The sequence below is a fragment of the Ursus maritimus genome, unplaced genomic scaffold, assembly GCF_017311325.1.
Source record: "Ursus maritimus isolate PB19 unplaced genomic scaffold, ASM1731132v1 scaffold_12, whole genome shotgun sequence".
In the NCBI taxonomy this organism is placed as follows: Eukaryota; Metazoa; Chordata; class Mammalia; order Carnivora; family Ursidae; genus Ursus; species Ursus maritimus.
The window spans coordinates 49586300-49613076 of record NW_024423564.1 but is presented as its reverse complement, the minus strand read 5'-3'; the positions used below and the strand labels follow the sequence as shown (position 1 = coordinate 49613076).

The 26777-nt window shown below is 37.0% G+C and overlaps 2 protein-coding genes across 3 annotated transcripts in view; both read right to left on the bottom strand.

Moving 5' to 3' along the window:
• Positions 1 to 10454: 10454 nt before the first annotated feature.
• INSL5 (insulin like 5) lies at positions 10455 to 13914 on the bottom strand. Its single transcript, XM_040626590.1, is given in 5 exon segments — positions 10455 to 11461; positions 11464 to 11520; positions 11523 to 11645; positions 13637 to 13756; positions 13875 to 13914. Coding segments are annotated over 5 exon segments (384 nt in total). The 3' UTR covers positions 10455 to 11417.
• A 794-nt stretch (positions 13915 to 14708) lies between these two features.
• The window catches only part of DNAI4 (dynein axonemal intermediate chain 4), a 92203-nt gene continuing 80134 nt past the window's right edge, over positions 14709 to 26777 (bottom strand). The window contains exons 17-18 of one of the 2 annotated variants that reach the window (XM_040627157.1): positions 16885 to 16959; positions 14709 to 14839 (exon numbers count right to left, since the gene is read on the bottom strand). In XM_040627157.1, the coding sequence (XP_040483091.1) occupies positions 16927 to 16959 (33 nt within the window). In that variant the 3' untranslated portion in view covers positions 14709 to 14839; positions 16885 to 16926. Of the gene's footprint in view, positions 14901 to 16884; positions 16960 to 26777 lie in introns of both variants that reach the window. The other variant, XM_040627159.1, reaches the window with a different exon arrangement.

The following is a 26777-nucleotide window of genomic DNA, read 5'->3' as shown; positions in this document are numbered from 1 at the left end:
TGAGGTGACAAAGCGACTCTGGATGTTTGCAGTCTCAGGTCTGAGTCCTGCTGTCCTAGTCTCACTAGCTAGTTAAGTGACCTTAAATAAATGACAAAACTCACTTAAGCCGAAGCTTCCTCACCTTAAGCAAAGCAGTGAAAATGCTGGTATCCACCTCGCAGAGTTTTAGACCAAGGCAGACGGTGGTGGGGCTGGCAGCCCTCAGAGCCAGCGGCGTGAAGCCGAACACTGACTCCAAGGGAGGGGCTTGGAGGTGCACTCTTGCTTGCTAAGAACAGGCAAAAATATATGTTGGCTAAGCGCCTAACAGATGGGAAGCCCTCAATCAATAGTAGCTCCCACGATTGTAGTTGAAAGTTTGAGTCTGGGCGACTAGATCCATGGTCCTGGTAGCAAAAATAAAGAAGTCAGCAAGGAAGAATTTGAAGACTGAAATACTAAGCTTGATTTTTCACTTGTTGAATTTAAGTTAATAATGGGACGTTCAGATGCAAATAGCCGCAGGCGGCTGAAAAAGTGGGAGTGGAGCTGAGCCACATCAAGGTGAGAGATTTAGACTTGGCAGTCATCCAGATGGAAACCTAACATCTTCCTCCTGCTTCATAAAATATTCATTAGCAGCGGAGGCAGCGGGTATAGTGAATACTAATAGCAAATTACTGCAAATTCAGTTAACTCTGGGAATGTCAGCAGGAAACCCTCCTCCAGAATCAATACGAAAACTTTCCCCCAAAACCAAAATTAAATGAGGCCTCTATTTGCTTGTATTTTTATTTTAAAAAATTTCTGTATGATCCATTTCTGTTGCCAGACATCATAAGAAACAAATACATCAGCCTCTCAAAAATACATCAGCCTCTTGAATGGAAATATCAGTGCTGTTATCTGTCGTCATTGTTAATAGAACGACTTTAAAGAAAATGTGATAGGGAGGCCCCTACAACAGAGTCCAATAGACTAGGAGCTGGGAAATTAAGCACTACTTCAGCTCCTCGATTTTTTTTTTTTTAAATATTGGGAATTATCCAATATAGAGGGTGATTTAAAAAACAACAGTTGAGAAACTAGAATTTTTTTTTTTTTTAAGATTTTGTTTATTTATTTGACAGAGATAGAGACAGCCAGCGAGAGAGGGAACACAAGCAGGGGGAGTGGGAGAGGAAGAAGCAGGCTTATAGCGGAGCAGGGAGCCCGATGCGGGGCTCGATCCCAGAACGCCGGGATCACGCCCTGAGCCGAAGGCAGACGCTTAACTGCTGTGCCACCCAGGTGCCCCGAGAAATTAGAACTTTCAAATCTAGCATTTTAGAGAATGAGCCCTTGCCTTGTTGAGACCATTACTCGACCTGTCTTTCTAGATATTATCCAAGAAATGCATTAAGAAAACTCAATATTAAATAGTTATTTACTATTTATTATTAAATAGTTATTAAATAGTTATTACTACGCTGTTTTATTCTCAGAATTCTTTAGGAGGCGGCCTGCACCCAGCACATCTGCAGCTCCCACGCGTCCCCCTGCATCTGCTCGCATCCCCCCACCATGATGCTCTCACGAGCAGCGGCAAGCGGTGCTCCAGGCCAAATCTGCGATGCATTTCCTCGACCTGTTCCACCTCAGCTCTCTTCTCTCATTTCTTTTGAGCAGCAATGTGATGTAGTTGTTTTTTTGTTTGGGGAAGTGGGGTTTTTTTGGTTGTTTTGTTTTTTTTGTTTTTTAAGCACAGAAACGAAGACAAATACTTGTTTCCGCTTCCCACCTTTCCTTGCTGTGCAACTTTGGGCAAAGGGGCCGACGTCCTGAGCCTCAGTTTTCTCAAAGATAAAAATGATTATAATAATGATCACTACTTGTTATTGAGCAGTGATCAATGACCACTACTCATGTTCTTGCCCTGAAGACAGAGAGAGAGTATACGTGTAAAACGTCTGGCCCGTCATAGACCTTCACTCCGGATATCCAATTTCTTCCTGCAGATCCTGTTTTCCTAAAGAATTGAGCATGTTTTAGCAATTTCTGCTCACCACCATAAAGTAATACCCTAGATTACTTGGTTCCTTTCAGTTCAAAGTTTTAATCGTCTGCTACTTCCATCTTTGAATGTCAAATAACTTCCCCTCTAGTCCACCTTTATTATAAAATCCTATTCACCCCCAAATTCAGCTTCTTTTTGCTAAGCTCTACCTGTTTTTATACTTCCAATCAGATGTCCTGCCTCCACTTCAGTACTTTCTCAGTTTCTTTAAACATTTTTACTTATCGTCACTTATTTTTTCCTGTCTTAGTGTCCATTTGAACTTACGTGTTCTCTTCCCTTCTTCACATGCATGAACACAGACTAGAACACTACTATACAATTTACTGAGGCTTAAATATGTTAAGTATCTGATTCAAGTTTCCTGTAATTTCGCCTCAGTTTCTTTCATCACTAGTTTAACTACGGTACCCCACTTCCCCCCGCCCTTGTGCAGGACATAACTTGAAACTGGTGGTTCTCCCCCCACCCACGAGGCTATTACCCTACTTAGCAAGGGAGGAAACCAGTATAACCAGTATGGGAAGCATTAAACTTCATTTTCCATTTGTAATCAAAAAAGAAAAATTATTGCTTCCCACAGACAACAATGAGGATGGATCGTCTAACTGCCAAAAGGACATAATATCCAGCCTGGTTTGTGCAGGAGGTGCTGGGAAATCATTTTTAAAATTCGTATGAGAAACATTCAGCTTAAAGAGCCACTATGTCATTTTGAAACTAAGGAAAAATAAACCGCGTGTTGTTAGCCAATTATAAAAATACATTATCTTTATAGTTTTTCTTTAAGAAAATGTATTCTATGCCAAGAACTTTACTTTGGTAGGAGAGCTACAAATTAAAACCACAGCTAAGTTGCTTCTTTGCATCCCAGTTCATAAGCACAAGTCAAAGCCTTCTAAGGACCGACTCTAGAGAGGTGGGTCCACGTGAGGAAGATTAGACAATTAGAAGCTGTCCTTAAGCATAAGCCAGCAAACGGTAAAGGGCCAGATAGTATATATTTTCAGCTTTGTAGACCGCATGGTCTCCAACATAACTATTTAACTCTGCCATTGAGGCACAAAAGCAGCCATGGACAGTAAGTAACCAAGTAATTGTCACTGCGTTTCAATAAAAGTTTCTTAATGTAACTGAAAGTTTAATTTTATGTATTCCTCATGTATCATGAAGTTATTCTTCTTTGCCTTATCTCCAACTACTTAAAAAGTAAAAACCCTTCTAGCATGTGAGCCATACAAACTCAGATGGTAGGACATATTTGGCCCATGGGCCATAGTTTGACCACTGGCTTCTAAAGGGATCATCTTAGTGAAGGAAGAGAATTTGAATCGTAATAAAGAAGTTGAGATTTTAATATATCTAGCAGAAAGCGGAAAGTAAGCAGCAATGACATAGAAAATGACAATAACATTTCTAAACTAATAAGTGAGAAAGGGGGATTAGCCATGCAAACAAAAAACATTGAAATGAATACTAGATTATACAGAATATAATCAACTATATCATGTCACTCATTAAACATGAATTTGCTTCATTTTCTTATCAAATTGAATTAACAAAGGCCACATAAATAAAAAACACTTTCAGTTCTTCTGATATACAAAATATCAAGTTAAAGAATATTATTCTATGATCAAATAGATTTATTCTGAGAATGCAGAAAAATTTCAACATAAGGAAGGCTATCAGAGCAATTCTTCATCTTAACAAAAGAGAAAAATATCATGTGATGAATTTAAAGGGGTATTTGATAAAATTGAGAGGATATTTATAACAAAATAAGCTCTTAGGCAATACATAATAGAATAACACTCTTAAGATGACCAGTACCATATAAACATATATAATGTGAAGACTACTTTATTACTTTGCTATTTATTTTTTAAAATATTTTAACCACCAAACATCATACTGAGTACTGAATTGTTAAAGATGTTTCCATTAAAATTAGGAACATGAAAGAAATGCCTACCATCATCACTACTATTAAGAATTCTTCTTGTGGTTACCTTCCCAGTGAGGCCTTCCCTAGCCAGCCCGTCTAAAATCCACTCCCCCACCAAGCCTTCCTATCCGACTTCCATACTTTCTTTCTTCCTCAGTCATTATTTAATATTTCTCGTGTTTATGTTTGTCTTCCATTAGAACATAAACCTTTATTCATCTGTTTCATTCACATTGGTACCCTTAGCATCCACAACAATGCCTGCCATCAATCTCAACAACTAATTGTTGCATTATGAGTTGTGTAATAAGAATGTGAAGCAATCGGTTTAAATACTGGAAGAGACAAAATTGCCTTTTTATTAGTAGATAACAATATTGTATACCTAGAAAGCCCAAAATAGACTAGTAAAGCAGCCACTAAATTTAATAAAATAACTGGACAAGGTTGCTGATGATAAGATGAATATACAAAAAACAAGATTTTTCTTTGTACCATAACAAGCATTTAGGAATGGACATGGAAGAAACTTATCATTCACAGTGGCAAATAAAAGTGGTAAATAAAAAGGTAATATAAAAAGGTACAAGACCCCCTATCAAAATACAACCATCATTTTTCACAGAGTTAGAACAAATAATTCTAAAATTTGTATGGAAGCAGAAAAGACCTTGAGTAATCAAAGTAATGTTGAAAAACAAAACCAAAGCTAGAGACATCACAATTCCAGACTTCAAGCTGTATTACAAAGCTGTAATCATCAACACAGAGTGGTCCTGGCACAAAAGCAGACACATAGATCAGTGGAACAGAATAGAGAACTCAGAAATGAACCCTCAAGTCTATGGACAACTGATCTTCAACAAAGCAGGGAAGACTATCCAATGGAAAAAAGATGGTCTCTTCAACAAATGGTGCTGGGAAAATTGGACTGCCATATGCAGAAGGATGAAACTGGACCATTTCCTTACAGCACACACAGAAATAAATTCAAAGTAGATGAAAGACCTAAATGTGAGACAGGAATCCATCAAAATCCTAGAGGAGAACACAGGTAGCAACCTCTTAGGCCTCGGCTGCAGCAACTTCTTGCTAGACACATCTCCAGAGGCACGGGAAACAAAAGCAAAAATGAACTATTGGGACTTTATCAAGATAAAAAGCTTTTGCACAGCAAAGGAAACAATCAACAAAATTAAAAGGCAAGCTACTGAATGGGATATGATATTCGCAAATGGTATATCAGATAAAGGGCTAGCTAGTATCCAAAATTTATAAAGAACTTATCAAACTCCACACCTAAAAAACCAAAAATCCAGTGAAAAAAATGGGCAGAAGACATGAGCAGACATTTCTCCAAAGAAGACATACAAATGGCTTATAGACACATGAAAAAATGCTCAACATCACTCAGCATCAGGGAAATACAAATCAAAACCACATTGAGACACCACCTTACACCAGTTAGAATGGCAAAAATTGACAAGACAGGAAACAGCAAGTGTGGAGAGGATGTGGAGAAAGGGGATCCCTCTTACACTGTTGGTGGGAATGCAAACTTGTGCAGCTACTCTGGAAAACAGTATGAAGGTTCCTCAAAAAGTTAGAAATAGAGCTACCCTATGACCCAGCAATTGCACTACTAGGTATTTATCTAAAGGATACAAACATAGTGATTCAAAGGGACACATGCACACCAGTGTTTAGGCAGCAATGTCCACAACAGCCAAAATATGAAAAGAATCCAGATGTCCTTCAACAGATGAATGGATAAAGAAGACATATATATATATGCATATATACACACACAATGTATGTATGTATACATTGTATGTGTGTATATATATAGTACAATATGTGTATTGTGTGTGTGTATATACACGATGAAATATTACTCAGCCATCAAAAAGAATGAAATCTTTCCATTTCCAATGATATGGATGGAACTAGAGGGTATTATGCTCAGTAAAATAAGTCAGTCAGAGAAAGACAAACACCATATGATTTCACTCATATGTGAAATTTAAGAAATGAAACAAATGAACATGGGGGAAGGAAAGGAAAAATAAAATAAGATAAAAACAGAGAGGGAGGGGCGCCTGGGTGGCACAGCGGTTAAGCGTCTGCCTTCGGCTCAGGGCGTGATCCCAGCGTTATGGGATCGAGCCCCACATCAGGCTCCTCTGCTATGAGCCTGCTTCTCCCTCTCCCACTCCCCCTGCTTGTGTTCCCTCTCTCGCTGGCTGTCTCTATCTCTGTCAAATAAATAAAATCTTAAAAAAAAAAAAAAACAGAGAGGGAGGCAAACCACAAGAGACTCTTAACTATAGGGAACAAACTGAGGGTTGCTGGAGGGAAGGTGAGTAACACTTGATGCTATGAGCACTGGCTGTTATAGGCAACTGATGAATCACTAAATTCTACCCCTGAAACTAATAATACACTATATGTTAACTAAATTGAATTTAAATAAAACATATATATTTTTTTAAGTACAAGACCTACATAATGAACATTACAAAAAGTTATTAAAAGGAATAAAATACCTATGTTATTATAGTAACATATTTTAGATAGGAATTCTTAATATCTTAGAATATGATGTTTTCTGCATTAGTGCAAATGTAATGCAATTCAAATTGTAATTCCAATGAAATTTGGGGGGAACAAAATAACACAATTATAAAATCCATATGGAAGAATCTATGTCTCATAATAGCCATAAAAATTCCCCCCAAAACCTAATCTATAATGATGGACAGCTTTTCTTAAAAGATATTAAAATTTACCATAAAATTACTGCAATTGAAATAGTACGTGGGTAATTCAGAATAAATAGAGCAGGGGCGCCTGGGTGGCACAGCGGTTGAATGTCTGCCTTCCGCTCAGGGCGTGATCCCGGCGTTATGGAATCGAGCCCCACATCAGGCTCCTCTGCTGGGAGCCTGCTTCTTCCTCTCCCACTCCCCTGCTTGTGTTCCCTCTCTCGCTGGCTGTCTCTATCTCTGTCGAATAAATAAATAAAATCTTAAAAAAAAAAAAAGAATAAATAGAGCAGTGAACAGAATAAAGGCCCTATAATAGTTACAAATATAATGAAAACAACATATGACTAAAATGAGATGAAATTTCCATGGGCAAAAGATGGCTCATTTAATATATAATGCAAGAAAAATTTTTTGTCAACCTGGAAGTAGAGGAAAATTAAACACCTCACATTATGCAAAAATAAATATAATATGGATTAAATTTAAATGCAAAGGATACCAAACAAAATTATCGGAATAAAATTTAGTGGAATTCTTGTACAATCTTACACTAAGGGAGATAGACCTTCCTAAGCAAAGCGGAAAATACTGAAACTATAAAGGAAAAGATAGACATTGGCAAAAGACATCCTAACTGAAGTCAAGACATACATAAGACTAGGGGAAAATATTTTACTCAGATGACAGTCAAAAAGTTAGTATCCTTAGGGGCGCCTGGGTGGCTCAGTCATTGAGCATCTGCCTTCGGCTCAGGGCGTGATCCCGGCGTTATGGGATCGAGCCCCACATCAGGCTCCTCTGCTGGGAGCCTGCTTCTTCCTCTCCCACTCCCCCTGCTCGTGTTCCCTCTCTCATTGGCTGTCTCTCTCTCTGTCAAATAGATAAATAAAATCTTTAAAAAAAAAAAGTATCCTTAATATAAAAAAAGCTTTGAAAATTGATAAGAAAAGCATTATAAATATGTAAAAAATGAGCAAAGTACATAAACTGACTAATATACAGAAAAGAAAACACAAATGTCCAGTAAATATGAAAGGTGATCATAGTCATGATAATGCCAATGAAACCAAAAATGACATTCAGTATTTCACCTTTAAGATTTGCAGTTTTGCAAGCATAATAACAGTATGGACAGGTGACGATATAGAGAAATAGGTACTCTCACAAATTTCTAGTGAGAATATGAATCAATACAAACTTTTTAGATGGTGATCTCTCATTATGTGTTTTTAAATTTAAAATACACATACCAGGATGTTACTGAAATATTGCCAAGAAATACTACATACAACCACAACAAGATGGAAGGAAGTATGTATAATCCCTTTTTGTGTAAAATAGTATGATGGACTCAGTAGTATTGTATTAGAATAGGTCAACTACTACAAAAAATAAAGTCAAACATAAAACAACTCAAAGGTTATTGCTTGCTAAGTTGTGGGAGAGTAAAAGATTTTAGGGGCTAGTCTTGGAATTGGCCCATATCACTACTACTCACATTCTGTTGGCCAGAATTAGTCACGTGACCACATTACCTGCAAGAGACAGAAATGTCATCTAGCTGCGTGCCCAAGAGGAAGAGGAGAAATTTTGGTGGAGAGCTAAACATCTCTGCTACAGATAATAATTAGGGAGCTAGACAGGTACATAGATGATAGATAGACAGACGCAAAGATACGGAGGACGCCTTCTAGCGTATTTGTAGCTATACTGCATAAATTCAGTATAAATGATTTTTATTCATGGCAGAAATTATAAGAAACCCTCAATAGGGGTTATATTATAACGTAGAACCAAATGGAAGAGAATGAAGCTTTTGTTTTATTTTATATTTCTCTGGACTGTTTGCATTTCCTAACTTGATATGTATATTTCTCCCCCTCCCCAAAAAACTGGCTATCTGATTTATTCATGTGAAGAGAGTGGGTCCCATTTTTCCTCTTTGTTTCTCTATGTACTTAAAATATATAGATATATTTTGAATGACTAAGAAGTATATATCAAATAAATAATAACTAATACAAATACACTGAAAAAGAAAGAAACATACCTTTTCCCCCAGCAACTTGATAAGCTATCCCATTGAAATAAAAGTATCAACGTAAGGATACATAAGCAAGGCTGTCTAGTTCATCTTTATTTGTAATGGCAAATACTGCAAACACCTTGAATACCTGTTGATGAAATCTCAAAAAGTACATATTATGGAATAGTAGCTCTCAAACTTTTTGGTCTCAGTACTCTTTACACTATTAAAAGTTATTAAGAACTTCAAAGGGTTTTGGTTTATGTGGGTTGAATTCATCCATATTTATCATAATGGAATTTAAAACAGAAATTTAAAAATATTTATTACCTCATTTAAAAATAATAAAACTACCCCATGTTAACACAATAGCATATTTTATGAAAAATGTCTATTTTCACAAAACAAAACACATAGTGAAAAGAATGGCATTGTTTTATATATTTGCAAGTCTCTAAAGACTGTCTTTATAAAATACAGCTCAATTCTCATATCTGCTTCTGCACTCAATCTGTTACTGTGTGTTGTGTTGATTGATATATATGAAAAAAGTCCAGCCTCACAGAAAATCTGGCCTCACAGAAAATCCAGATATTTAGTTGGAAAAGGGAAGATTATTTTAATTGATTATTTTAACTTCCTTAATTTAAGATTATTTCAATTATATTTAATAAAATTATCGTTTCACATAATTTTGATATTCTTTTTAAATATTATACCAAAACTCAACAAGTGGCTGTTTATTGAAGGTTAGTTGTAATGTAGAATCTGAAACCATATCAACGAATTTTCATACTGTTAAATTCAAATCTTTATTTTTCACTTTGAATGGATCGTTTACCTATTCATGATTTTGTAAAATCATGCATTGATCTTTTGGAAACTATTGGTTCACCAAGTTACGCTGATCTCCCAAATGTTGGCACATTTCATTACACAATGAATATCAAAAAATAAAATCCATTCATATCACCACTGAAGCTCGCGGTGATGGACAGAAGTTTTCCAAAATTGCTTGTAAGCTTGAATTTTATCATCAGCAACAAATATTGTTAATTGTTTTCCTTGAAGTGACAGGCTCACTTTGTTCATGTTCATATCTTTTTTCATTTAATTTCAAATATCCAAGTCTGAATAACTACAGTTTTTCAGACTGCCTTTTAAAAAAGGGGGGGTGGTTAGTGCTTCCTGGAAAAAGCAGTTAGTTTTAAGCTCACAACTCAATCACGAAAGTGCTTTACTGTGCGACAACCATTACACTCCAGTATGTTCCAAAAGTGCTTCCTGCAGTCTTCCCATTTCACCACCCACCATAGTGAAAGGGCATGTATTCAAGCACTGAGACTTAACATAATTAATTTGTACTGCCTCATCGATGGACATTCTTTCAGTGACACCAAATAAAACAAACAAAAAAACGAAAAAAACAACGAACAAGAAAACCCAGGGAGCTCTGGTGGTGAAGAATACACTGACTACCACTACAGTTTGATGTGACTGCCTTGATTCATGCTGGGCAGACTAAAGTTGAATCCAGGAACACCCCCCCTTCGCTGTGTGTGACTTAGAACATATTTACCCAATTCCACTGAGCCTTAGTTTCTTTTTCTGCAGAACAGCGATAAAGTACTACCCACTCTCATAGGTTTCCTGTAACAAATACATGAAGTAAAATGTTTAAATGCCATGCACAATGTCTTGACACAGCTTATGTGCCCAGTATGTAGTGGACGGGTTTCAAACACAGACTGTGGTATTAATAAGAGCAGCACCTCAGATGAACAGAGAATCTATTGTTACAACCCACCGGCAAGTTGACTGTCAGAGTTAGAAATGAAAACATAGTTTTGTGATTTCCTTACTTTGTCTTTCTATCTGTGAAGACATCCAATTATGTCACGAGTCTCAGCTATCTGGGTCTCAGTTTAACTTCTAGAATGAGAATAAAATGTCCTTTTATCTCCGGGAAGGCAAAACCCAAAGCCGCCCAGACTACAGGAAAGAGCTTATTATTCAAACGTTTTCTGGGTTTTAGCTGTTGGGAGACCTGACACACATATGCCTCCAGCCACCCTCAAGCAGAAGGGCTGCATATTCGGAAACATTTATCAAGCACTTAAAGATATTTTGAGAAAAGCACTTTGTTTTGATTCTTATACTTGACCATGAATCAATGTTTAAATTCTCAGTAATAATACACAGCAACCCAAAAGTTAAGAGTGGATAGTTATTTCTGGATGATGAGGTAATTGATTTTTATTTTCTTTTTATGCTTTTTTTTTTTACATTTTCTTACCGTCAGCATAATCTGTTTACTGTTTTAAAGTTATTTTAAAATTTTTTTTAAAAGGAGAAAATCACAGTGAGCTTGGTTTATGGCATTTTTACTGCAATTTTGCACCGCATTTAAAATTTCAAAGGATTCGTTAAAATTTTAAAAGAACAGAGCATTCGCCTTGGCAAAGGGAGAAAATAGACTTCATTGTGGTTTTCACCACTCACCCACAACTTTTAGGAAAGAGAGACTGCCTCGCCAAAAGCCATTATTTTAATAACACAATATAAGCGTTGTACTGAGCAGTAAAAACCTGTTAACATGTGCTAGGGCTCCACCGTCGCTGGGCATGGGCTCTGGGCTTAACAAAGAGCGAGCGCAGCAGTCATGGAACAGCAGGCGGTCGGCAGACACTTCCTAAGTCTGGGCTTGACATCGCCCAGTGCTGTTTGGAGCCCCAAGCCCTTCCGTGGGCAGCTGTCCATCCTGAAGGCTTTCCTCCCCGGAGGAATCACCTTCCGGGAGGTTCTGCACTGCGCTTGCCTCAGAAACAGGCTCATCTGGGAGCTGGAGGTCGTTTCCTCACTCAGCTGTGCGGAAGAGAAAAAAATCATCACTTCCTCAGACACAAAGAAGGAAGGAAGCCTCCAAGTTCTATGCTTGGGGAAACGCATTGGATTTTTTTTTTTTTTTAAGGAAATTGAATCCTGCACATCATTTTCTATAAATGTTGGTCTGGTTTCAGAAAGCTTAGGCATTCTGGGGAGAATTCAGTCACCTCCACCCTCCTCGTTTTGCGGAGGAAGCATGAGAGCCGAGAGGAGGAATGACATGACCAGTGGCTCCGGGCCAGCGAGTAGCCAAGTCAGGGCTCGCCTTGCGTTGCACGGGCTACCTCTGCTCGTTGACCAGCGGCCTCCAAGGTATTAGTTACGGGCTCTAAATAAAACACACACAAGCAACATGCAACCCTGGGTATGCCCTGCAAAGCCGATCCGTAAGGAAGGAAGTGGAGATTTAAACCTCCAGGTCTGAAAACAAAAAGGAGTTTCCGTTGTTATCGAAGTGTTGCTCCCCAAGTCGTCCCTCAATTTAACGTCGTTCAAACTTATTTTTCAGTACCTTGGCATACTGTCAAGCACCGAGAAGACCTACATGAGTGAATGCTGATTAGTAAACCGCTAATGGGTCGAATAAATAATATATGAGAAAATACTCTGAAAAATACTCTGTGAAAGATTAAATACACTGTATTATGGTTTGGGTGGGGTTAAAAATGGTGCGCAGACATCCATTCCACCGCCCTACGTGTTTCATAGATATTCCAAATGTATTCTTTCTAGTGCATTTTGGCTTGCTGATGCAGAGATAGGTAAAAAATAATAAGTCTGGTAAATTATGCTCACTTTCTTGAGATTAAAAACCCTTACTCTATCTGTTAACACCTAGTAACTATGAACCTCTCATTGTGGGAGTGGTAAATTCATAATTTTTCAAGAAATTAGCCCACCAGAATATGAAAACTGTGGGTCATTTTCTAAAATATTTTTGTTTACCAAAGTCACTTAAAACCACATTGAAAACTTTGCAATTATATATGCGGTTGCAACACTTATGTAGTCACGTTTTCCTTTTTCAACTTTTTATTGTAAAACTTTAACAGTCTATGGTTAAAATAGAGTCTTAAATAAATTCTACCTTACACTTTAGCAGAAAATTCCAGTCAAACTTCTTGAATTGAAAAATGAAGAAATAAACAGTGAAGTCAGTCCCCTCGGTATTTCTGAAACACACTAGGCTCATTCCTAACTTCGACATCCTGATCAAACAATTCCTACTGGAATTCCCATCAGAATTCCACTTCACCCCACTCCTCATAACTCCTCAAATCCTACACATCCTTTAGGGCCTCTAGCAAACACCACTGCCTCTATGATGCTATCGTTTATGACACCAGTTCACCATCTTCTTTTTCCCGCCCAAAACACAGTATAGAACAAAGACCTCAGCTCTTGAAGCCAGATGGACCTGGTTTGCTCCCTCGCCACACTACCTACTAGCTGGGTGAATAATTTCATCCCCAGTAAAATGGTAAATGGGAGTAATATTGCTTACTTCACAGGATGCTGATCAGCAGACTGAATGAGATGTTGCGCGTGAAACCACCTGGCACTTAGTAAGTGCTCAATAACAGTTTCCTTCCTTCCATCCTTATTTAGCACCACCTGAATTCCAACTTATTATATACAACAATTATCTACGTGTGAAATTATCCCTGCCACTTCAACATGTCCCTTAAAATCACAGGCTTCTCTCTAGTCCCCATAGCACCTGCCATAGCTGGTGAGCTCATCGAAGTAGTTATGCAATCAAATGACTTCAAGCTGGAGACTAAAGCAAACGAGATCCTTATTTTTCTGACAGGTAGCAAGCTCACTTCTTTCCCAAGCCAAATTCAATTTATTTTGGTAATTAACCCCTTAAACTGATAGAGAAGTGGCTGGGAAGTCCAGAGAAACAGGCGCTAAAATGAGCCTGGAGAAAAAATAATAAATGAAGGACTCACGTGAGTTAATGTTACCTTGCTGACTTTGAGGGATCCCTTCCGGGTGCCTTCTCCACCTGGAGCTAAAACAGATGTAGACGTCTGCTTCTATGAACTCTAGCCCACAGAGCTTCATAGACTCCTCACTCCTCACTTCTGAAATGGCAAGTAGGACAGGGAATAGAATTAAAGTCAAAAGGGAGTCCTTCGTTTTGCTGAGGATTGAATAAGAATCTGATGTGGTGAATATTGTCAAATTCAGTTTTGAAGTTACCGTCACGCTCTTGTCCAATTAACACTAACTTCCGTGACATTTTATTGGTCAGAACCTCGTTGTAATAATATTTGCGAAGCACAAAGGTTACATTGTGAAGTTTTGATAATGTGCTTTTATGATTATTGCTAGTTATTCAGTCACTTCTGAACATTGTTACTTACCATTAACTGCATCTGTGAGACAATAAACAGAATGCTCTCTTGGAAGACATCTAGAAACACACAGGCTTTGGGAGTAGCCAAGTATGATTTTCAATGTCAGCCTTGTCACTTGCTGAGTGACATGGAGCAAATTTTAAACCTTTTAAACTTTGATAACCATATCTCTAAAATGGAAAACCTATCTCATAAGAGTGTTTGAGTGTTGAAAGCAACACTTACCTCAAAGCCATGAGAAAGCTAACTTAAGAATTCACATTCTCATGTTTGGGTTTGAATCTCCACTTGGAGAAGATCTAGAATCTTAATCAAGATATTTAACCTCCCCAAGAATCCTTGTCTATAAAATTGTGATAGTGACTGCTTCTTAAAGCTAATGAGATAAACATTTATCTTCTTCCCACACCATTGGGATGGACTAGAAAAGATAACTTACCTTTAGAATAGAGAAGAATGTCTCTAACTAGAATCCTCCTTGTTATCCTTCAGCCTATGACTTAGGCATGCATTTATCAATACACATTTTTATAATAAAAAGCTGAATACATCACCCTCAAAGAGCTAAATAGTGAAATTTCTCTTCTGGTAAACTCCTTAACTAAAAGTACTAGTTCTTGCAAAGCTCTTACCTAAACTGGGAATGCTGGAGTTTGAGATCTTTGAGTTGTTGACTCACTTTTTAGCAAATTGAAAAATAATTTTTTAAATTGATTCCTCTTCTGTGATCTCTGGTTGAAAAAAAAAATCCCTCCAACTTGTGGTCAAGATCATATCACCCATACTTCTTGTGACATTGCCATTTTTCTGTAGGGAAGCCAGAAAATGGAACAAAACAACTTACACTCTGCTGAAAGCATTTCTGACTCTGAAAAATAAAAATATTATTTCAAAGAATTGTTACTTTTTCAATCTGTCTGGCTGCAGTATGGGGAACTGACTAAGGGGAGCAAGATTTGAGGTAGGAGAAACAAAAAAAAGGCTTTTGCAATAATTTAGATGAGATAGGATGTGCTCTAAGCTAAGGTTATTGCAGAAAGGATGGGGCAGGTGGCAATATACAGGAATAAGGAGGCCAAAAATGGTACTTAGGTCTCTGCTTGTACAACTCGGATGTGGGAGGAGAATCATTTCCTAAGAAAGGGACCTAAGGGGCAGGAATGGTTTTGAATGCAGACAAAGCTACCTCATCTTTTCGTAAGTCAAAATTGCAGGTGAATCGGTCGTTCATCAACTCCAGAGGGGCATCTGCATGACCAAGTCCTGCACACCCACAATATCAGCAATTATTTACCCATTATACCAACTTCTTCCCTTCTTTGGAGACTCACACTGCCCATCTTGATAATGCCCGGTTTAACACTGTGCTCCAATAAAGCTGTGCTCAGTGGTTCTGAGCTGGGCTTCTGCACAAGCCGGGAGAGAAGTGTTCAGCCAAGGGATGATCCCTGCCCTGGAGGTCAGATACACTCTGATATTTCTGAGCACTACTACCACCCCCACTAGATCCCCCTGAGCTCAAAATTGTCTCCTCTTCTTCCAGCCGTGAAGGCCTCATCAGCTTAACTAGGGACACTAAAGCAAGGCCAGTGGGACCTGAGCTTAGCCTGTGACCAAATGGAGAAAGCTAATCAACCAGGTCAGTTAAAGCTAATGCCAACGATGAAAGCCCTAGCTTGGAGCTTCAACTTCCAAAGCTTTATGTTTGCCATTTGTGAATCAAAAGAGTTGAATTGAATTACCTAAGGGCTCCCTTGAACTTGAAATGCTAAGTCTTGTTATAACTGTCTGATTCCTTTACTCCCAACTCAAAACCTTTCCATGGCTCAGCATTACCTTGAGAATAAAATCCAAACAGCCTGGCATTCAAGTCTCTTCACTCAGGTTCTATCACTGCTTGCACGAAACTCAAGGTCCAACCAGAGAAGATAATCAAAATGAAAATGAATCCTTCCATCTTTTGACCAACAAAAGTTTGTTGCTTGTATCTCTAACTACAGCACTTAATCTTTTTTATGTGGAGATTGACATGACTTTTCCTTCTCATCTCATCTGAAACTCAGTTTACTATCTGTGTGGCTTTGAACATGTAATTGTCTTCTCTGAGTTTAGTTTCCTCATCTGTGAGGCGATAATAATCTGCATTTTGTGTTGTTGTGAAGACAGAATGAGTTAACATAAGAAAAGCACGTGGCATCATATAAGATGTTTAATAAACACTCAATAAATTAACAATGTGTTATGCAAGAGAATAGAAACACAATTTTTGGTTGCAACTAGCTACTATGGAAGGCTGTTATGTATAACTCTTGATCTCAAAAGTATCCATAAGTTTGCACTGCCCTGGTCTTTTTCTTTCCTTCCTGTATTCTTTCCCTTCCTTCTTTGTTCCTTTCCTCTTTCCACAAATAAGTTAAAGTACTATTTTTCAAAGTGTTTTCTTTAGGACATGAGTCTTTGAAGATAGTCTTTGGAAAAAAATATCCTATGGTAATGTTCCTTTTTTTGGAGATTAATAATGCATATTATATATAAGGGCTGAGAGAAGACTTATAATTTGGAAAATTCTTTGATATGTTTAATTCAAAGTTTCCCAAACTTATTTGACCCCAGAAAATCTTTCACCATGAAATTGGCTAATATCTGAGATAGTAATGAATTTCTAAAGGAGACACATTTCCAGTTCTCTTCTTTTCAGGCACATGGTGGGATTCTATTTTCCTATTCTTTAATGTTGGATGTGGCCATGTGACATATTTTGCCAAATAAAAGGTGAATGGAAGTAACATATGTCACTTGTACCTGACATTTAAGGATTGATGCATGATTCCCCAGTTCTCCCTCTCTCTCACCTTGATGACCAACAGCATTCTTGATAGATTCTGGTCTCTGAGTCAGAACAATATAGAGCAGGACCACCTGCTCACCTGTAATAAACATGTAATGTAAATGAGAAAGAAATTTTATCGTTTAAAACCACTGAGATTTGGGGCTCCTGCGTGGTTCAGTCAGTTACACGTCTGCCTTTTGCTCTAGTCGTGATCCTGGGATCGAGCCCCCTATTGGGCTCCCTGCTTATCCCTCTCCCTCTCCTGCTCCCCCTGCTTGTGCTTGCTCTCTCCCTTTCTCTCCCTCTCTCTCTGTGTCAAATAAATAATTTTTTTTTAAAAAATCAAAAATAAAACCACTGAGATTTTATGATTATTGGTTGTGGCAACATAATCTGACTTATCCTGACTAGTATAATTATCTTAACGTTATTTACATCTTACAGATGTAGAGAATGTTTATATGACCCAAGTTTTAGATCAAAGCAAAGTGAGATCAGTTATTTGGCCTTAACTGGAATTAATTGACATGTGCTCAATATGATTGATAATATGAAGATCCACAATTAACAGGAACCAAAATTCCAAGTTAATAACCAAACAATGGATTGAGTAAATATGTATTTCATCTATAAATTGCTTATCAAGGAACTATGGCCACAAAAACACCTAACACATGGTGTTAGAGCAGTTTGGCATGAGTTATAAGTACTGTCTGTGGCATTGAGAATTGAGAAATCAGATCTCCATTCTGCCATTTAATATCTAGGTGTCCTTAGGAAATATTTCATGTCTCTGAATCTCAGTTTCTTCATTTTATGCAGAGATAATAATACTGACTTCATTAGAGTGGTTGTCAGGATTAAATTATTCCGAGTACTGTTAGAGTCTCTAGCAATGGTAATAATAATAAGGATTATAAGGATTATGGTAATAATAAGGATTATAACTCTACCAAATATTATACTGTGTCATAGTGGCCTTGGTGTTAGAATGCTAGAGTTTTAATACTGGTCCTGCAGTTTCCAGCTAAGAGAGCTTGAGAAGGTAGTTTAAACTATAATTTGATTTTCTAATTTGTAGTATGGAAAAATATCACAGGATCAAATGAAGCAGTGTTAATTATCACCCAGATAAATTATAAAGTATACCACATATAGTTATTTTATGATAATGATGAGTATAAGAACACTCTATAAATTTGTTATCAAACAATTTATTTTTATTTGTACTTATTGCTTCTAGAGGGTGTTTTCAGCATTCATCCAGCTATTCCTGGGCGTCATTCACAACTCCTCATTCTTGCTCTCTCTTCCCTGACTAAAACCTCCTTCATGCACACACATCCATTAAATCACCAAGTCTCATAGGTTCTACCTCTGATTTTCTCTGTGACCCACCCCTTCTCTCTATCCTCTCTGCCATGGTCTCAGCTCTCATTTAGAGACAGTCTTTCATCTGGTCTGTATCTTTCATCAAGCCATTGTCCACACTGCTGCTGGAATGATCTTTCTAAACATGTGCTTATATTGTTACCCACTTGGAAAACTTTCAATGGCTTTCCATTTTCCTCATGATAAAGTCCAGATTTCCTTACCGTGGCCTATAAGACCTTTCATGATGGGCCTATGTCTACTTGTACAGGCCCTCAAACTCTGAATGGTCTAGTTCTACTGAAAACCTCACCATTTGTGGGAAGTTCATGTTCTCCCTCTCTCTCTCTCTAGGCCTTTGCACCTGCTGTTTTCTTCACCTGAAATCCCTTTTTGCCCCTCTTTAAAAACTAGTTAATTTCTACTCCACAATATCTGTAGAATGGATATTGAAATATCACTTATTTAGAAGACTTCTGCATAACTTTCTTACTACTCACTTTAGTAATTTTTTAAGTGCTCTATCAGTAAGAATTTAAATGAGCCATTAAAAATGTTTTTAATAGTCTTAGAAAATGGTAATTGATATTTAAAGTTTCATTTTGTATGGACAAAGAAGCTACTTTCTTTTTATGTTTTTGTCATGATGTTGGGTTTTTAGAAATTTAAAAGCTTAGTAAATAAATTGTAAATGCTCAATAAGTAATTGAAATACATAATAATTCAAAAAATTCAATAAAATTATTATCAGTGAATTACGATGTAAGATCCCTAAAATATCCTGGGATACTTTTTCCTTCCTGGTATAATAGCACTATATCTTTTAATAGTTGACTTATTCAAAGAAATACAGACATGGTGAGAGTACATTTTTCATGAGTTGTTCTGGATGCCACACAAATGTATCATCAATTTAGCAAAAGCAGTGCTTATTTTGATAAGATTTACAACCACGTTTTATATGTTCCAACTAAATGGACATGTTCTGCTTTCTATTTAACCCGGGAATTAGTTTCATGTAAACTGTTAGCCTTTCAGTTTTATCACCCACTGAGTAAGCCAACCCAAGCAAATGAAGGCTAATAGCCTAGTAAATGTTCTATGGATTTGAGGGTAGACTTGAACATTGCAGTAAATTCTGAACAAACCAGACACAAAGCCCAAATGGAACAAATGAGATCATTAGCACAGTCTGTATCTCTGGAGGAGGAGCAGGGCCATGCAAGGACCTAGCCAGCTGCAAAAGGCAAAGAGGTTCTCGGACCAAGAAGTGGGAATGTGGTCTGGGATAATCAGAAGGAGAACTACCATTTTTGAGTACCAATTTTGTGCCAGGCATAGGGTTAAGTGCTTTATATTGAAGAAAAACTACACCAGTCAGTGGGAACACAATCTCAAAAACGGCAGCAATATTCACCTAAAGAAAGTCATCATAATTTTGTTTTCAGTTTTTGTCTTGAGGTGGAAAATTGACTTTATATTGTTATAGAGCAAAGAAAACTATGACCTATGTTTAGCTGATTTTCAAGGCTGATTTTATGTTCTGTTTGCTTGTATGTTCTGTATTTTCCAGTTAAAATGTTTTATCCTCTGTGATGTTAAGATATCTTGGTAGGATATTAAAGAAATCATACTTAAATATTAGATCATATTTCAATCTGGGATATGCATGAAGACAACATTTCTCCCATTAATTCGATCATTCACTCATTCAACAAATATTTGTTGCAATAACCCCTCCATGGAGGTAGTGTTCTAGGTGCTGGAGATACAGTGGTGAGCAAAACACATAGTCCCTACCCTCAGAGAGCTTAGGGTCTAGGGGAGGAAGCAGGTACTAAGCAAATAATCACACCAATATTTAGCACAGCATGTGCGAATCTCAATTCAGAAACTCAGGTGTCCAAGAAATGTATATTCTATATCTAGCCCTAAGTCTTCATTCCATCCTGCTGGCAGAAACAAACAACATACACATGTTAATAACAGTCTCTCTCAGATTTGGCTTCCTTCCCTTTCCCAGGATATAATTCTAGCAACTTACTCTCTGCAAGGCCTTTCTATCATCAAATTGTTGCTTCTCGCTAGTCATTAATTGTCCTCAGCTGCCTGGCTTCTTTGGTTCCAGTGGTCTTTGTTGCTTCTACACATCACTCATTGCATGGAGAATGGTTTTTCTGAGGCTGACTGTGCTCCCTCCTAGGCCTTTCTGCTTCCTGAACAATGTTATTTAGAAGCAGGACATAGGTCCCCTCTGCTCTATGGATTCATTAGGCCTCTCTCTTTTCCTCATTCCCCACCCCTTTCAGCCCTGCAGAAACTTCACATTTCCCTTCATGTTTAAGATACTTGGAGTAAATGTAGACTGGCTGGGTGGCAGTCCTGCAGAAGTGAGCTCAGAAAGGGTTCTCTTGAGAAGATGAGATATCAACTGAGATCTGAAGGACGGAGTGAAGAGTTAACATGTTGAAAGGGAGTGAGGGATGGGAAGGAGAGTGTTCCTAACCAAAGGAATACATGTGGCAAGGTCTGATGGCAGGAAAAAGCTGAAAAACTAAGTTACAAGGATTATCATTTAGGGACAAAACCTGAGTTATAGAAGAATAGACACTCTTGTGCTTTGTTTATGAGACCTCATCGAATGATATAGACATTAACCATTTGCTGCACAATAGTGGAAAATATTTAAGAACTGCTCAAAGCCTTGGGACTTTCTGTGGTGGTACCCTTTAAGAGGTAGATGAAAGCTGCTACATCAGTTTGCACATTCTAATCACTTTGCAGTATCACAAGAGAGATTTTTACTTATACAATAGTCCTAGAGTACACAGCTGGTAAAACCAGAGGCTACAATCCAGTATTACTGCTAAAAGACATTTTTCACCCACCAATGTTGTACATGTATGAAAATGGTGTACTGTATACTATAACATGCCCCATACCTTGTATTGGAGAGTACAATATTGTAAATCCTAAAACATCATTATTTTAGCACAATAAAAGACAAGTCCAAAGAGCTCTTCTATAGGCTACTCCAGATAACTTGACTTCTTTGACACTTGTAGCTTAACATAATTTTTTTTTTAAGAAATTCAAGGTCATTATCATTGACCAGTTACCAGATGTTTGGTGTTTGGTAAGTTACATCACCTATTTAAGCCTTAGTTATATTACCCGGAAAATAGAGATTATAATAATATTACAACTTCTTTCCCTGTCTGTCTCATAGGATTGCTGTAATGGTATAATTAGATAATGGATGTGAAAGTGTTCTACAAACTGTAAAGAACTTTAACATGTACATTATTACTAGTGTGTTGTTGATAACTAAATCTATTCACAGTACAATTCAACATTTTCTTTTAGGGAGGTTTTATTGAGACAAAATTGCAAATTCTAAGTGTTTCACTTCTCATTTGTGATTGTATGTAACTACATAGAAGTGAACCAAATGAACACACTATGATACACAATTGTATCATGAATACAATCTTCCTTCCCTACAACAGTTGCAAGAGCAGCTAACGACTTACTCACAGACAACAGTAATGTAAGTTCTACATGAGAGATGCCTGGTAGAGAATGACCAAACAAAGTAATGAATATCCAACACACAATAGGAGTCTACAGTGAGGCCAGTCACCACTCCCTCTTTAGGCCCCTAATTAGTCCATTAGGAGTGTGTGTGTGTGTGCGCGTGCGCACGTGTGCATGTGTGTGTTTGAAGGATAAAATGAGATGGCTAACTGCTAAGCAGAACTTTCATTCGATTCTTAAAATTCTATCATTGGGAAAATGCATATTAAACATATTAAAACAACAATGAGATACTACAACACATCTATTAGAACAGCCAAAATTTGGAATACTAACAATACCAAAGCAGGTAAGGATATGGAAAAATAGGAGCTCTCATACACTGATGGAGGGAATGAAAAATGGTGTACAGCCCCTTTGGAAGATAATTTGGGGTTTTTATTTTTTTGCAAAACAACATACTGTGCAATCCAATAATCATGCTTCTCAGTATTAACCAAAGGAGTTGAAAACTTATGTCCATACAAAATCCTGCACACAGATGTTTTTAGCAACTTTATTCATAATTGCCAAAATTTGGAAGCAACCAAGATGTCCTTCAGAAGGTGAATGATAAACTGTGGTACATCCAGACTATGGAATATCATTCAGCACTAAAAAGGAATGAGATGTAAAGCCATGAACAGATGTGGAAGAACCTTAAATTCATATTACTAAGTGAAAGGACCCAATCTGAAAAGGCTATATACACTATAATTCCAATTATATGACATTCTGGAAAAGATAAGACCATTGAGACAGTAAAAGATCTGTGATTGCTGGATTGGGGAGTGAAGGAAAGAATAGATAGAACACAGAGAATTTTGGGGACAGCGAAAATGCTCTATATAACACTCTAATTTGAATATATGTTATTATACACTTATCAAAACCCATAGAATATACAACACTAAGGGTGAACCATTACGTAAACTATGGACTTCGGGTAGTTAGGATGTGTAGGATGTGTCAATGTAGGCTCATTGATTGTAACAAATTTACCACTTTGGTGAGTGTTGTGGGTGATGGGAGGGGCTATGCATTGGTGGGGGCAAGGAGTATATGAGAAATCTCTTGTACCTTCCTTTTGATTTTATTATAAGCCTAAAACCCCCCCAAATCCTAAATGTTTAGAAATATTTTATCAGATAGAGTTTACTAGTGAGAATCCAAAGCCAGCCCAGAAAGCCAGCAAAGTAATTCCTTTTGTAACTCCAAGATGATAGATCTTAAAATAAAAATTCATGCTAATCTAAAAGCATGGGAGAATCTATAAGATCAGGAGTGAGAAGGGTAAAATGGAAGAGGGTCAGTGCACAGGATCAGTTGCCCAGGGTCTAAGAATAATAAAATAGTTTTATTTTTCATTTAGACTTGATGAGCAGTGACGGGAGAATATGTGAAAAATTTTGAAAGGTCAAAAGTACATAATAAAAAGAAACATTTTTTTCAATTAAATCAAGTTTTTATTTTGTTACACAGAGTGTTATGGAAAGTCCAACCTTTCAGAAAGATAAAGGGATGAACCACAATGATTTATATCAGCAGAAAATATATAATTCTTTTTTTCTGACCTAAGCTCTCAGTCCACCTAAGAATCACCTTGTTTTTGTTTAAAGGATGGCTCCAAAGAAATGGAGATTGTGAAGAAGTGGACACTTATAAAAGGCAGTTTCTACTGTTACACAGATTCCATTCTTAAGTTTTACACATACTTTTTTTTCCAGTGAGTTTAGTGAGTTTCAAATGCGTTAACTCTCCTCTCCACTTAGAATGCTTTACAAAACAGGCCATACTGTCCTATGGCCTCAGTTAACAAAACACATCTGTTTGGGGGAGTTGCTGCCTTCCACTCCTATACTCACAAGCTAGCTCTAGAACCCTTCATAAGATAACATCCTGATGCCAACTTAGATCAAGGACTTTCTATTTTCTTTCTGGGCCCACCTAAGTCTGGGCTTAAAACCCATAGCAGATTTTGGGCATGCAGAGGAGGGTGCCCTGATGTGTCCCAGACTAACTCTTCTCATTGAATTGGGAGTGTGATGCCTGGTGGCTAAACAATGCAATTTTGACATTTCTTGTCATGTCTTTTGCTTGTCAAATAGTCTAACAAAGTTTCATAGCTTCATCTCTCAAATCTAAGAGGATAAAATTCTGATTTAAAGTTGGGTGTGAGAATCCAATATTCTCATAACACTAACACATGCGTAATTCATAAACTACGGAAAATAGATCTTGGAAAGCAGAAGATTTTAAAAGCCTATGGAACTTCATCTTGTAAAGATTTTTGGTCTAAGTAATTCTAATAATTTTCAAGCTTTGCTTCTAATGGAATAATAATTTTCTAACTTATTTGGACATTTTATAAATACACATGTGTAGTTACATGTACTTGGAATATGACTAAAACATTAAAAAAATCCCAACAAAACTCTTACAATTAGCTTAGATCTAAAACTAATCACATATCTCTGAAACAAAAGTTTATTAAATTTATGTTAAGTTGAAATAGAAGTTATACATCAAATATCATTTTCTAACATCAAAATCCCAGCTTACTGCATACAAATTGGATTATTGGACATTAAACACTGTTTCTTTTTCTTTAAACAGCAACAAGAAAAAAATATTAGTAATGATGAATTATCCTTGTTGGTTTGACTTGGGTCCAAGCAAAGTATCTATTATATCTCCCTGAAAAGAAAAAGTCAAACAATTACAATGCAATAAAATATAAATTAAGAGGTAAAGGAGTCTTTAAAATGCCACTTGAAATTTATAAATTAGTGATGCATATAAAGGGCATCCAATAAGAGTATACAAAGTTAACAAACCAAAGTAAATTTAAATAGTAACTGTTACTTCTTAGTATAAACCTGCTTTTTCCTATGAAAGACTCTTTTAATGGAGTTTGATAAACAATTTTATAAGGATTCAGTTCAGGGATCATTTTGACAGCACCTGTTTAGCCTTAATATCTACACCTCAGTTTTCTCATCTGTAAAATAGCTCGGATATTGATGGTATCTTAAACTCTTTCCTGACCTATAGCGCTTGATTTAGAGAGAGTTGAATATCTGAATTTCAATGGGGATTTTATATTTAATTTAATAATAATGATCTTTGTACCAAAGGGGTAAAATAATAATCTGTAAGAGGATGAAACCAAAGATGGAAGATGAGTTTTTAAGAAAGCTATTGTGAAAAGATGGGAACTGGAAGCAGAAACCAGAGTTTTCTCTACTACACAGTGAAGGTGATCTTAAGAAAATCACTGATATCCCTGGGAATCTTAGTTTCCTTGAATGTATAATAGAAATATTAACAACCACTTCTAAAAATTATTATAATAAGAGTCAAATGAACTAATGTATGTAAGTGCTTTACAAACTCTAAAGAGTTATAAACACCTGAGATGGTATTACATAAGTCGGTCCTGTCTTATAGCCTCTACTAAGGATGACATTCCCCATCCTTCAAGTCCTGACACAAAATCAGTTGCCAAGCTTCTTTCCAAACCCATCTCTTTCTAGTTCAGTCTCTCACTTGGACTAACATAGATCACTACTGTAATCTGCTCACTATTGTATCTTTAGCACCTAAAAGAGACCCTGTCACATAGTACACACTCAGTAGATATCTGTTGAATGAATGAATGGTCTATACATAAATACCCAAAGTACAGAGAAAAAGACAGCAAACATTTATATACTAAAACATAAGAATAGAAATAGTATTCAGGAGTGATTCTCCACAGGCTGCCTCCAGAAAAAAAAAAAAAAAAGGTTGCTTTGTGCGGTGCCCCATTGAAATTAGCTTCAGCCAAGTACTTAAACTATAATTCTGTTCAACGTAAGACTTAGGCCCTGGCAACCAATCACATCCCATCAGGAGAGCAAGTGGTTCTTCAACAAACAATAATACTAATGTGGTGGTGAATCCTGTTGTCAAAGTTATCATTGCAAAGCTTGGACCCTATATTCCTGATTGTGCCAGGCATCCGGCTGATGTCACCCCTAGCCACAAACCCAGAACTGATAGGACAGGAGTGTTCTACTATGTCATATCACACAAATATTCTGGTGTTTGAACACATCAGGGAGGTGCCAGAGCTTCAGAGATCATTTTGCTTACAATTAAAACATCCATAGCCCCAGGATCAAAGTTCTTCTCCTGCAGTGCAAGGCCACAGAGGATGACAGGCAATGTAGAGACAAGAAGGAGTCATGGTCCTATACCCATATCATGGTCCTTGATATACCTCAATGGGTTTCCACCAATGTGCTCTGGCACACCTCGTGCATGTGTTATCTGGTACTTTGCCTTTGTAAGACCTGTACGCCTGTTGAAGTCCCCTTTGCACCCATCCTTAATCCTGGTCTTCCTTCATCCTTCACTTCCCAGAGGCAGGCTTTACTATAACTTTGGGGGTACATCTTTCCTATAAAATGAAAATATAAGCCTTCCAAAGTTTTGATCTGCCCTTGGTTAAAATTAATGGAGAAATTATAGGACACAATGTTACTTGATAAGATATCTTGATAGGAAATTATGGTTTGACATTAATTACTTTGAAACTTCAAACTACTATTTGATTATAATTCTCTGAAAAGTTCAGGAAGAGTTATATCAGGTAAGCTTGTGTTTGGCTGTAAGTAATACAAAATCTGATTAATAGGTTTTTGTTGAATTTCCCAGAAAAATAACCCTGAACCTTTAAAATATAATGACCAAAAGCATGAAAATGTATTTGTATTAGGAAACTGTATTTATTATTAATGTATGGAATATATTTGTTACAAGGAAATTTTGCTCAACAGCACTGAAATCATTAACACACACACAACACACATATACACACACACATATTTGTCAAAAACGTTCAGACTCTCAGCTTAGCCTTCTGCTTCCAGAGCATACTGCTCAAAATGAAAGATGTTTCTAATATATATATATATATTTTTT